The following is a 14,465-nucleotide window of genomic DNA, read 5'->3' on the forward strand; positions in this document are numbered from 1 at the left end:
CCACAGTTATTTAGACAGTTGGCTATGTTAATTTGCTAGCCATTTACTCACCCCACATTGCGCATCATCCAGAGAAAGTTTTTCCAGATGAGCGCATGCAAGTGATGCGATTGCATCACATGCAGGTTGTACCAGAAGGATGTCGGCATCTCCTGCGCAGGTGGCAGCGGTGGTGCAGCCGGCGCTGTGCTGCTAATGGGATCACGCACCGCCGAAGACATAGATATATTATCACCGAACTCGCCAGAGATCTCGGCGGCATGCTGTTCATCGGACATGTCCAGCGCTGGATTCGATATGGCTGGCACTGTCACCTGCTCCACAATTTCCTGTGCAATAGAGGACCGCCGACGCTTGCCCATGTTCTGCATCACTGAGAGCTTAAGGAATACTTCTTCCAGCGATTCGGCATTATATTGTTGGCGCAAAAAGTCTGGTGACTCCTCAGCCAGCATTTTACCGCCGCGCAGCAATCCAATCTGTAAAGACAACACATTTTTTTATAGAAAATTGTTTCGAGTTAGAGACAAAAGTGTCGCCAAGTCAATTAAACTTTTGACTTTGACAGCGACTCGTTCGTGTACTTGCGTACCCACAAACCCCAGCACCCTTCCTGTTCCCCAATACCTTCCCATGCACGATTCAGGTTAAGGTAGTCTATTCCTGGCTTGTTTGAGCGAAAGTTTCTTTGTCTTTGCACAATGACAGAATTATGCACATCCTGTTGTTGCTGTTGAAAAGTTTTATTGACTGTCCTTGAGCCACGCCCCCTTGCAACAGGCAGCTAATCCAACGGCCGCTTTGTCACAACGTGCGGAAATTGAGTTAATTGATTTCTGTGCCGCACATGACTTGGCATACCGGGCAACATTTAAGGCAAGTTCGGGACATTGTTCCTGCCACTCCAGCATCGCTCTGCAGATTGACTGCCTGGCTTTGGCCGGCAAACTTTAGCGGCTCTGCGAAACTTGGCCAACATCTTCATAGCCAACTGCTCGCTCATCAATTCCAGTGCTCTGGATAGCTTCATTAGGCATGCACATGAGTGAATACAGCGCTAGTTCCTACTGCTGCCCTGTCTGTAATGTGCCTTCACTTGGAAATTCGCTGCAAAATATGCTATGGACACAAGCAAATTCACTTACACCCACATCCACAAACACGCACGAGCTCTAGTTAGTTAGAAAAGTTTTGCTGCTTGATTTAATTCTGTCTTCGGTCTACCGGAAATCGGTTGTTTCCTCAGGCGTGTCCATTGGCTGTTCCATTTGGTAATGCGTCGATAGAGCGACCTATTAACTTCCTAATTGATTGCCACTGCACGGCTAAGGCAGAACCTTCCTGACGTACGGTCAGCCAATTGCACTTTCATGGCCCTCGATGTGATCAGCATTTAATATTGTCCCAAACTCCAAATGCCATAAATAATTCCTTTTATATTTTATGCTCTGGCAGCTGTTCTTAAAAGAATGCCACGAAATGTGAAACGCATACATATGTAGGTATTGATGTACCAATAAAGAATTCATATATAATGGACGGTTTTTGGAAAATTAGCTCTTAAATTGGATAGAAATATTTAAATGAAAATAAAAAATTGTATATGCTATTGAACATATCAGCTTTAAAAAAAGTGGGCCTTTAACAACTTTTGGCACCAAGCTTACATATCTATTTAATTGCGTTCATAACATTAGCGACTAGTTTAAATACTGTTCTGAATATGGTAAAATATCCACCCAACTTAGATGCAAGGTACTTTATATGCCTGCAAGTGTATTTAATCTTCTGTATCATGAATATAACCATTTTTCTTGAATTTTTTTCGTGTATAAAGCCGGAAATTGAAAAATGATATACGAGAAGGGCAGTACCAAGGGCATTGTTCGAAATTGCAGGAAAGGCGTAGAGCTATATGCATGCACATGGAAAGAAGATGAACTTTAAGTTGTTAACTTTAAAATTCATTGTGGATTTTATCAAGCAACATTTAAATCTGTTCTCTCTCTTTTTTTTAGCAAACAAAAATTTGTTTAATAAATATATATAATAAAAAAAATACCAATTTTAATATTGATTCTCGCTTGTATGGGAATTTGTTTAGCTGTCTATTTTTTTTAATTTGACTTTCTCTCTTTAAAATTTATCAGTACAAGCAATTAGTTTTGCGAGCCTCATCATTTCTTTTCCCTTTGCTGTTGAATGGTTACAAATAGTTCGAGCATTTGTATTTCCTTGATTAAACTGCTCTCTCTCTCTCTCTCTGCTACTTCATGCCTCAATTTGTGTGTACGCATTTAAGCACTTCCTGCTCCTAGCGTCGCCGGATGTGGAAACATCTTCGTACATACATATCTGACGAAAGACCCACATCAAAGGCTGGCAGCATATTATGGCAGAACATCAACGCCTGCAATTTGTGGCATTATTAACCAGACCCAATCTAACACCCAACTCAAGACTAAATGGCTTGCAACTAAAATTGTAGCTTGGCGGCAACAGTGTTTACGTTCCGCTGTCTGTCAAAGTGATGCGTTTCTTTTTGGCCCTCTTTAGACATTGCTACCTAAATATGATGTGAACGTTGGCTTGTGTCATGGGAATTTTTTGACCAACACAAAGACCGAGAGTAGTAGGAAATCGCGTATACGCCGCATATTCCGCGCAGTTGATATGTCGCTAGGGCGGCGGTGGCCCTTTGCTATTACCCAGTTGTATGTGCAGCACTTTCTGCTCTAATAAATGAAATCAGGGACCGTAACATTATTTGATGGATATATTGTTGCGACTACTTCACAACCCCCCGTCGCATCCCTTCTCAGCACCCCTGCAGCGACACTCAGAGCTCAGAGCAGTTGGCAGTTGGCAGTTGGCGTTTCAGTTTCTGTTTCTGAATTTTTGCTTGTTATATTTTTTTTGTCTAGTATCTTTAATAGTTTATGCTGTCTCTTCTGTGTTGCATTTCTCTTTTGTGGCGTAATTTTCCGCATGTTGCTTTTAAATTCAGAAAAAAAAATATGTATAAAAAGAAAAATATGGAATTGTTTTTTGAAGCCAGCACAAAAATGCAAATGGACAGTTGAATAATTGCTGATGTTGAAAAATTAAAAAAAAAATAAGCCTGCCAAATGGTTTGCTTGTCTACGCGTATGTTCATATGAGAAGCTGAGTAATTATTGCAATCATATTGATTGACAATTAAAAGCAACATGGCAGTCGCCATATTATTATTGTTGCAAGTGAAACAGTCAAACGGAAATTTTTTATTTACAAAAGTACATATAAAAATATTTTTACGCAGCGTAAGCCAATTATACTTTTGCCAATATTACCCTTTCGACTTGGCCAAAAATGTTTACTGTGATATAACAGAGTGCACATGAAGGTACAGTATAATGGTGTATAATAAACAAGTACATATCCGAATTTTAATAAGTCTATATATGGATTTATGTTTGTGCTACCGTATTTATTGTTTTATTGCCAAATTAATTTGCTCTATTTGCAAATTTCATTAATTAATACACATCACATTTTAAGAGTATTTTACTTTTAGTCCCAATCAAAGGGTAGTCAGTAAGCACCATATAAAGGCGATCTGACTGCCAATTCATAAGCCTCATAAAATTTCAATAAACAAAATTATTACAACTTTTATCTAATAGCCAATGTTAATAGCTTAGCTTTAAACTTGATACAACACAAATTTTAATGATATCGCTTAAAGTTTTACAGCACATCGAAGTTCAAATTATTTTTCATAAATTCAGCCAGCGGCAATTGCACATAAATTTGTTGGGGTAATGCATTTACAGCCAATAAAATGCACGACATGCAATAATAATAAATTTTAAATGCCAAATTGGCGAAAGCAATGCACATGAAATCCGAAAAAGAATGGGCGGACCAAACCTCGTGCCTAGGTAAGTGTCAATAAATATGTTTCACTCAATCAGCACGAACAGGAGCTCAGTCTAGTAGGTCTATGTGTGTGCGTGTGTATGTGTGTGTGTGGGTTAGCAGGAGTGGGAGTGTGCGAACTGTTCAAATACTCACACCGAGTGTTTTAGTGTGCATGCATACGCTCCTATGTTGCCCTCACGCAATTCTGCTGAGTCAACAATAAAAGGACAAAAAAACCGAAAAACCGAAAAAAAAAACACAAACTGACCAAATTCCACTGGGCAGTTAGACAAGTAAGTCGCACGACAGCTGAAGTCCAAGTGACGTGCAGAATTGGCGAAAAATATGTGATACTGCAGGATGACTCCTTCGAGCTGAGCTCCAACGTTGAGCATTGCGCAACCTGCGGCAAAGTAAAAACGTGGCACGAAAAAGTGACAAAGCTGAAAAAGCAATTTGCTGCCGGCAATAATACGAGTAGTCAACTCAAGCGTGCACAATCTAGGCGAACTCCGTGCTATGGTATTGCCGCCTTTGTGGTTGTTGTTGTGAAAAGAAGAGACAACACGTGTTCAATATGAGCAATTAAACACTGTCACCAAAGTTACTAGGCAGACAAAAGTCGGACCAAAGTTGCTGGCCGCTTGCCACCATAGGCAGTTTGTATTTCTTTTTTTCTTTCTCTTTTTAGGATTCCAACAACAATTGCCATTAAAGACACATTTCAAAGGGCGACGCGTTGCGGTTAGATTAACTAAACAGTAAACCTAGGGCCCTATTTTATGGACTGGGCTTCAGGTTACCAGCACGTCTTGTGGCAAACAAAGGCGCACAATGATTTTGTTTATTGGCCATAACTCTTTACCGCAATGACACACAGCGAGGGTGCTGTTGTCGTTTCGACAAGCGTCTAACAGCTGTTGCCAGCAGGCAACAGAAGGGGTTCAATTGTCGCGTGTGTGGCAGGTTCCGTAAAGTAGTTGGCTAACAAGCTCAAGAGCACTCTCTGAAACAAATACTCGAATATGTATCAAATAAGCCGCTTTACATAAGTTAATTTTTGTTGTTGTGGAAATGTATTTAAATTCAATTCCTCAATATATATCCTTTAAGGTAAAACTTTGTACAGGATATATAAAATTCAAAAGCTTGCATCAGTTTTTAAGGCCATTTACTTAAAGTAAGTAAGTAAGCTCACGAAACATGAAAAGCTTAACTGTTGAATGTATTCAATGCTACCTGTAATATTAAGCACATCTGTGCAACTTGTTAAGTAATTCGATTTATTAAATCAGCTATATATGAAAGGAAAGACTACATACAGAATTTAGCTGGATAAAGTTAAAACGAATTCACATAAGCCCTAATTTTCCATCTTGTGAAAATGTACAATTTTAACTAATTTACAATTTTTGCAATGCAGCATCCCCAAAATCGAATCAAAAAGCCATGCAAGCCCCATAAAATGTAAACGGAAATCAAATCAGTGCCCACGTCTGTAGATCTGTTCGCCGCAATTAAGTGTTGATAAGGACCTAAATAAATCCGTGTTTTGCAACGTTATAAATTGCTTGGCCATCAATCATTCGATTTCATATGCCGAGCATAGTGTATACACGTGTCGTTTTGTTTGTCTGTTTTCTTCGACCCAACTATCGTCAACTCTTTAAGGTCGTTTCTTTAGCATCAATCTTTGGGTCTTGCTACTGATATATCTACAGAATTGGCTTTAGCTTAGCTTCCGCTCGGACCTGACCAGCATAAGTGCGTTTCTGTGTGCAAGGACTTGTTTGTTTTATATATGCGTGCGTGTGCTTGTGTCTCTATGTGTGTGCATATCCTGTGCGTGTCGCATGGGTATCTGTTGGTCTATCTATATATCTGTCTATCTAAGTGTCCATTGTGACGGGCGTTTGCTTTGTGCGTTTTGTCACGCTTTATTTCTGTATTTTCCAAGCATTTTTTCTCTCTTTTTTTTTCTGTTTTTCATATTTTTGCTGTAACTGTCAGTCGCTCGCACAGTTCATTGTCTGCCACACACATTGGCAGGGGGCAGCAAATGACTAACACAAATACACACCCGCTCCCTCACGCAAACACATACACACATACTGAATGTATTCCCGCATTGGCTGATTATGGTGCTTCGCATTGCCAACATAAATAAATCTGAAGTAAATTTTGCAATGTGTCTCGCTCGGAAATGCCTCGTAAATCGTGCCATGGCCATGGGTCAACAGCGGGACAGCCAGTAAAATTATACTTTTTCGAAAGAGAGAGAGGACACAGATTTGTTGCAGCCTGCGCAGGATACAAATTTGCCAGCGACCAGTCCCACATGTCCCGCGCCATCGGCACATTCATTCCCTAACAGAAGGAAGCACTTAGCGCCGCGTGTTGACAGCGCACACTCGAGCTTGAGCTGATAAGCGCCGCCGCTGTGTAGGGACTCCCTCGACAGCTGAACTTTCACCTTTGCCAGCCCGAACCATCTGAAGCGCATAATATTGCCCATACGCCGCATATTACAAATAGACGTGAAAGCACCGACTATTAATCAAGCTAGCAAACAATGCGTGGGCGCCAAAAAGCCGTTGACACTTGCTGGCAGCCACAGCTCTACACCCGCCGCACCCCCCTTAATATGTGTCGAATGTGAACTTACCACATGCGCCTGGGCACACTCGTCGATGTAATGCGTGGTGATTATCACAGTTGTGTTGCCATTTTTCGTGATGTCCACCAAATGATCCCAAATGCTGAAAATGTGTAGAAGAGTTAATCAGAAACCATCAATTTAGTAAGTTAAATAACATATTATCTACTTGATACCACCATGAGCGGAATCTTAAAAGCATCAAACAGTTGGAGGAATTGGTTTGATCCTGGCTAGCTAACTCGTACTTAGATTCGGTAAAAATGTTTCTATTTCAATATAAAAGCAATTTTAAAATTACGGATTCAACTTTATAATTTTGGTTACCTGGTAGAGGAAAATAATAGGGATGCAAGCCATTCCAATATTGTTTAATTTTTCCTTATAAGAAATTATTATGCGCTTGCAAATTTTCCGCTAAAGATTTGCTTCTGCCGAATTTTCTGATTGAATGCGGAATTCTCGCGAAATGGTGTATACCCTTTTCAGAATGCTTTCGACAAACTCATTAAGCGCACGTGGTAAAACAAAAGCTGCAATTTTCGCCTGTGAAGCTCTGAGATATCCGTTTTTCATTTCAGCTCGAAATTTATAATTACATTTCATTTTCTTCCTTTTGACTTGCTTTTACTGTCAGTTTCACGATTCTCACAATAAACTTAATATGCGGATATATTTTTCAATACATCGCTTTTCCAATTTTCCCTCTAATTGTTATTCATATCATGAGAGCATAATTCGGATTAAATGGAAATAAATGCATTCATTTTTAATATTATCGAACAAAATGGAATTACAATTAATTGGATTAAGTCCACACTCACAAAAGTTTGTTGTTATGATCATATTAATTGAGACATTAAAAAATTGTTTTGCTTAGCGAAATTCTGCGGGCTCTTTATATTCCCAAGGATTGAGCCACCCTCGAGGCACTATTTATTGTATATTGTATACGCACCTCTGTCGAAGCACCGGATCCACGCCCACTGTCGGCTCATCCAGAATGAGCAGCTCCGGTTCATGAAGCAGAGAGACAGCCAGGCTCATGCGACGCTGCTGTCCACCGCTCAAATTCTTGACAAATTTCGAGCCATTTGGCAAATTGAGCAATTTGAGCAGAAATTCGGTGCGATCCTCTATGTCGCTGCGGGGCATGGCGGCAATAAGTCCAAAGTAGATTAAAGTCTCACGCATTGTGAACTCCCCATAAAGAGCTGTCTCCTGCGAAATGGGAATTAAGACCGAATTATATAGCGAGAGCGTACGAATGCAAATACCGTTGCCTACTTCACGGCGTTGCAGCTTTATGAGCCCCGGGGACTAAAAATATTACTGCGCTTTGTCGAAATTAAAAGTTCTGTGCTGTGCACCAGTTAAAAGTTTTTTTATTTGCTGCCTTTTTTCTCTTACTCTGGCCTTTAACGTTTTATTGCATTTATTTAATTTAGTTACGAGCCATGAAGCCAACTGCGGCAGGGCAATAAAAAGCGCATGAAATATTTAGGCAGCTGCACGGCACATGGAGTTCAACTCACCTGTGGCATGTAGCCAATTCGCGGACCGGGTACACCGGATCCGGGTGAGCCCGGCCGTCCGCCAAGCACCCAAATTTCGCCCGAATTGAGACGCCGTCGTCCAACGATGCAACTGAGCAGTGTTGTCTTGCCACAGCCAGAGGCGCCCAGGAGACCATAGCTGCAAGAGTGAAGGAGAAGTATGAGGTGGAGTGAACAGGGAACATGGGCTATTTAATACCAAAGCTTATATAATAAAATGCATATAGATAAGGCTGTACACACGCTGGTATGTATGCTTATATGCATGCATGAGAGTAAGTCAGGAGCTGTTCAGGCTGAAAATGGGCCCAAAACCATTCCGACTCTATGAATGAGCTATGAGTACTGTAGCGGAAACACTGATTATTATAAATTGCATTAAATTCTCCGAAACGAGGTTACGTAGTAGCGATTCACTATAAATTTTATTGATTTATAAACAATAGTTACTTTTAGAAATAATAAACAATTGCTCAAAAATTAAATACGCCATTATTAAGTACTCTCACCTTGAATCTATTTTTGAAATTTGTTGCAAGCTGGTCCACAATCGAACAACTTTCAGAGATACCTTTATCACAAAACATTTAAAAAAAAAATAAAAAATGTCATGGACCCGTTCAGGGATTGGCGCCCAATACAATTGCTGCACCTAATGGGACACCGAGCCAATCCACATGAACCGGTCGAGGCAGCGGCATTGCATTTAAGTTGAGTCCTATAAAGCGAGCCGTTCGTTGGGAGCCCAGACAGTTGGACAGGCTGCCAGGCATGCCACAGCTTCACAAGCAGCCAGGCAGACAAATATTTTAAGCACTTACCCACACACACTCACAGGCGCGTAAGAGGCATAGGCACACCATCAAACACACACACGCGCGCACACACACACACACACAGCACACACTGTGGTCCATGAAAAGCATCAGGTGAAAAATCAACTGTGAATAGTTTTGAAAAAATATTCAGGTGCAAAAAGTTTCATTGCAGTCAGCAGTGCCCTTCGCATCGCTGGGTCGTCCTTACCGTCCTGCCCATGGCATGTGTGCCGCTTATCTCGTATGTGGAGTGGAGGAGCTGTTGCAAAATATATTTAGGGAATGTTTAGCACAGCTAAGAGCGTAGAAATCCCTTGCCCATGTCCATGTACAGGCCAACGCCTTCGTGTTACTATGTCTGCAGCGCGCGATAGTTTACAGAATTACCAGCTTGGCTGTTGGTATTTTGTTCACTGTGGTGCGCTGGGGCAGGGCTAGCTGCCGTGTGTGCTAGTGTGTGCTTAACCATGAATAACATGCAGGTCAAAGTGACTCCGCAGTGTGCACACGAAAAAGCCACACTTGAATAAGCCAAGCCAAGCGCCAAAGGGGTAAATAAGAGCGCAACTCTGCGCAGGCCAGCTTCAAGCTAAACTGGGATCCAACCAACGTGCAACAAAGGTAACAACAACAGCAACAAAAATAATAGTAGGAGCAGCAGGTAAAACAATAAGCGCAAATATGATTTAAGTGTGAAAGTTTAAGAGCTGCGAAGAGTGCAAATAAAGTCGACAAACTTCTTTGTTGGCTTTAAATGTTCCCAAGTCAACTAAATTGGGAGTTAGAAATCTATGATATGGGAGGTGTTATAATAGCTTAATATTTTTTAAATTGTGGGTTGTGCTTACATTTATAAATTGGAATTGAGTATAATTAGAGTGAATCATATAAGTAGAGTGAATGGCATTCTAGGCATATCTATTAAGCTCCTGGGCACACTTTCAACCATTAACCGTTTGATAACTAATGTCCACTTTTAATCACACTGCACAACTTATTTTTATTTTCATGTTCCTGTGCTAAAATGTGTGGCTGCTTGTGGCATTAGACATGCGACTGCATATTGCCACACGATTTTACCATAAATTTCGCCCCACAGAGCTCGAGAAATGTCACCGTGCGTTAAATGGGCGCCGTCAAGCTAAAATTTCACAGTGGAAAAAACGAAGCCATTGCAAGTCACAAATTACCAACATTTACCTGCGGCGTGCGCATATTTTAGCCAGACGCTGTCGCCGTTATTCAGCTAACAAACACAGCAAAAACAGCAAGCTGCAACAACAACAAACAATGCAACTTCAAATGGCGCCAACCGACGACCAAGTTGATTTTTGAAGCCATTAAACTTTTTTGTGCGCAGCCCGATGCATTCGCCAAGCAGTTGGCCAAGTTGAACATTGCTGCCGCAGTGATTGATGATTTGTGCCGCTGAATTAGCTTGTGGCATGCCACGCTGCACTGCCGCACATGCTTTCTTCAGTCCCACTGAAATGTTTACTAATTAAATGTTATTTAACTCGGAGACATTTGTCATTAACTATGGATCCATTGCATTCGAAATTATCTATTATCTGTCTCTGGCTTAACTTACTGTCAGTTTGTCTGTCAGTTAGTCACTTAGTCAGAGGTCATAATCTCCGCTGATAATTAAATTTAATGTTTGCGTATTTTGTGCCATATTTTATTGACTACAACGTGCACACCAGCAAAAAAAAACTTTTTAGTCGACTTTAAGAGTTAGGTGTTGTTGTATGTAGCTGTTGTGCATTACTCCTGTATTTTGCTGTTCTTGTTGTTGCTAAGCAGCACATCGCTGGCAATTAGAGGCGCGGTAATGCGTATTTAATTAACAAGCTTACTTTGTAGTTTCCCATGGAACATTAAGAGCATTGTTGGCAAGTCTGAATGACTTACTTGAGCGACTGCTAACAAGTCAGCTGTCTAATTAAACGGTAAACTTTTCTAATAGCAAATCGCCTGCATGCTGCTCGCTCGCCTTACTCAAGCATGCAAAAGTCTAAGTGCCTATCTCTAAGTTTTCTATGGCTACTACTTGAGGCAGAGTTAAATCAGTTCGACATATAGTTAGATTAATAAACAAGAAGTTGGCTAAGCTCTAGATGATTAAAAACTTTTAAATATTTACAGCTTTGTGAAGAGCTTAAAAGTGACTCCCATTTACCTTTTTTGTAACAGCTGCTGCCTAAATACATAGGTTGTAGTTGACAAAGAGCTCGTCCAAACAATGGTACAGTCTTGCGTATGCTTGATATTTTTTCAATTAGAGACAAAAACGAACGCGTTACGCATACGCAATGTGGACCCAAATGTGCAGAGCTCATAAAATTCAGACGGCGTCGCTGCTATTGCGCCTGAACGTATGCTAATAATTAAAATGTGCTGGCACAAAAGCAAGCAACCGAAGGAGCGATGCGGGAGAAGAGCAGGTTATGGAAGTATGACTGGCAGCCCAGTTAGAGTTATAGTTGCAGTTACAGTTACACTTGCTCATTCAGTTGTAGTACGTGCTGACCATTATATACACAACACTTGACCCCGGACTTCGGTCAAAACAATGACTTGAATTTTGTGTTTTGAAAGGATTGTTTTGCTTGCCAGGGCAACCACAGCAGCAGCACCAGCAGATGCCTGATTTCATTTTGCAGCGTTTATAAATTATTTAAACAATTTCATGTGCCAAGCATATAAAAAGCGCTTTCATATTATTTCCCATATTTAATACTTGCTTTTGTTTGAGCAGCGCCGGCAAACTCAGCGTTTTTCCACTTGCGGTCAGTTGGACACAACAAAAAACAAGATAAAACGGCTATCTTCGGCACACCGTGGATTAAATACCCTTGTAGAATTAGGGCTTTTGGATATGAGGAGGATAGTAAAATTAGATTGATGAAAATATCTTGAATATAACAAAATTAGATATCAATAAAACTCAGTTTTCGGTGAATTTTACCAAAAGAGCGCTTAACAACATTTGGTACATTTGGTAAGTCTCCCTTATGGAATTTCATGGATAATTATAATACCCTTTGCAAGGGTATAATGAAGGACGTACAGAAAAGATATCTCTAGGCGAGAGTGAACAGCTAGTAGGTACCCGGTGGGAGCATGTATATATCTGTCGTAACGACATTTTATATACTATTCGGTTTGTAGCGTTTAGGATTATTATACTCATAAATATGTTGATGTTTATCGAAAAGGACCTGTTAAATACTATCGACTATCAAAACGATCAAATAGGATTCACAAGAAAACTACTAAATTAAAGAAAATTCGCTGTTTCCCTATTATGTACATTTTTTAAAGTCCATTTAGTTGTTAATATTTGATGAGGTCCACTCTGTTATTGATATGGATGTCTGTTTGTCAGCTCGTTTCTCCCCCTGTATGTGTACAGGGTATAAAAGCCAGCTAATATTGCCACTCAACTGAAGATGATGTTGCTCTTGCATCATCTACCTCGCCGCCTCCGTCGCCAACGTCCCTTGACTGCGTGTATTTGTTTACTGTCTGTCTGTCTGTTGCATATCAGTGGCATATGCAAAGTGCATGTGTATCGTTATATGTTATAACTTTAACAATTTTGTTTTCGGTTCAGTCTGGCTTTTGTGTTGGTAACTGTCTTCCGCATGGCGTCCCGCGTCCGGTTGAGCACTGTTTTGACAGTGGCCTGTTATATTTAAATGGCTGCCTTGCTTTTTGGCTTTTAATTAAGTTTGCGTGCTGTCAGTTGGCCAGTTGAAATTGAAAGCTCGAATTAAGTTTGCGAGAGCTTTAAGTGTGCCCTCCGACTATCTGGGCGTGTCCACAACAACTACGTTTATGAAACTTCAATATTCGAGCTCCGGTAAAAAATTGCAATTTTCTCGGGATAAATTTTTGTCTATTTGCTTCGTTAACCGCACATACAAAATTCTATTCTGCGACTGAATGTTTGCAAAACTTTGTTTTTCCCTCCTCGCTGCGCATTATGCTAAACTTTCTTGCAATTTTTATACCCTGAACCCATTAGGAATGGGTAAAAAGGGTATAATGCTTTTCTGTAAATGTATGTAACGGGCAGAAGGAAGCCTCTCCGACCCCACAGAGTACACACATTTTGGGGCAGCATCAATGGCCCATCTCAGAACATTGGTAGAAAAAGGTTCAGGGCATCCCCTAGGCGGTCACTCCCGGCATGAGCACTCTTACTTGTTGGTTTTTTGTTGGTTTTGAGTTTTTTTAAAATTATTTTTGTCAAATGCAATAGGCAACGCCAAAACCAATTACAAAACTTATAGCCGCATCGTAGGGAACAAACAAGAGTGAGTCGAAAAGTGGGCGTGGGTGCAAAGTTAGCTCGCAAACAATTGCAATTTATTAAGCCAAGGGCCAAGCCAAGCGGAGCAGAGCACAAACAATGTTCATGTCCAATCTGCTCAGCGGCGGCTGTCTTCCACCATAATTAAAACAAAGTTCAATGCGCCAATGCTGACTGCGTACAAGCTAGAGATGGAGAACAAGAAAAACAACTAGACATGCATTTAGATATGAACACGTTTCAAATTGAGAAAACTGGCCTTTATGGTATTCAGATATCGTGTGCTTTTGGACATCAGTAAAATTTATAAAAAATGCTGTTAAATAGGTACCAAATTTAATTTTAATTAGAAGCATCGCGAAAGTAACTACACTTGTTTTATTTCCATACTCTACCCGCTAGAATCAAAGCTAATGATCGTTTCGTGTTTTTCTTTGCATGTCTTTAAGTTATTCATTTTCCTTGTGCGTCATTCATTAACGTTGTGAAACTACGCGTGCAACCTCTAAAACCAAATTGAATATATTTTTATACACTCGAATCTATCAATCATTTCCTTTTCATTATTCATCTCTTTATATAAATTCAGCTGTAAGTTCTATTTTATTTACATACTTGTCTCAAATATGATAAATATTTTAAGCCAAAGCCTAGAATTTTCTTCTTTTTGTGTATTTGTTTTATATACTGTATACTCTCTCATTCTATAGTATAGTTTCTATAAGGCCTAATAGTATGTGCAATTAGGAATTATATCTTTCAAATAATCTATTTTAATTACATTAAAGATTAATTAATTCTCAATAATTACATTGTGTACTCTTTGCCATACATTCTTCCATGGGCGCATCACTGATGCGAGCATTGCTCATACGCCCAGCTGTACGAATTTATTATGCGCTGCAGCGTTTCCAACATGTAATTATGTTGCAATAAGTTGGCTGCCCGGTCACTGGGCAAGCAAAGCGTTAATGCGCGTGTTACAAATGTGTGAGCAGGCACTTCAATTGATCAATGGGTGGGTGAAGCAACTGGGGGGTGGACGAAGGTAGCAACAAAGACAGAGCTAGACAATGGAGTCACTGATTAGTTGTGAATTTACTGCTGATTAAGATGCCTTTTAAAAGAAGTTGCCGGCAAATGAACTTTAGCACAACTTTCTGTATGTTGTTTGTTTGTCTGTTTGGGCGGTGTGCCCGGATCTGTGTGCT

At 40.3% G+C, this 14,465-nt stretch overlaps 1 protein-coding gene across 1 annotated transcript in view; it reads right to left on the reverse strand.

The window, feature by feature from the left end:
- osy (ABC transporter oskyddad) overlaps window positions 1-14,465 on the reverse strand; it is a 54,908-nt gene that overhangs the window by 11,870 nt on the left and 28,573 nt on the right. The window contains exons 3-6 of the mRNA XM_002053376.4: window positions 8,095-8,254; window positions 7,518-7,780; window positions 6,569-6,662; window positions 52-479 (exon numbers count right to left, since the gene is read on the reverse strand). Coding sequence (XP_002053412.1) covers window positions 52-479; window positions 6,569-6,662; window positions 7,518-7,780; window positions 8,095-8,254 — 945 coding nt within the window. The remainder of the gene's footprint in view (window positions 1-51; window positions 480-6,568; window positions 6,663-7,517; window positions 7,781-8,094; window positions 8,255-14,465) is intronic.

This window comes from Drosophila virilis, chromosome 2 (assembly GCF_030788295.1).
Source record: "Drosophila virilis strain 15010-1051.87 chromosome 2, Dvir_AGI_RSII-ME, whole genome shotgun sequence".
NCBI classification, from domain to species: Eukaryota; Metazoa; Arthropoda; class Insecta; order Diptera; family Drosophilidae; genus Drosophila; species Drosophila virilis.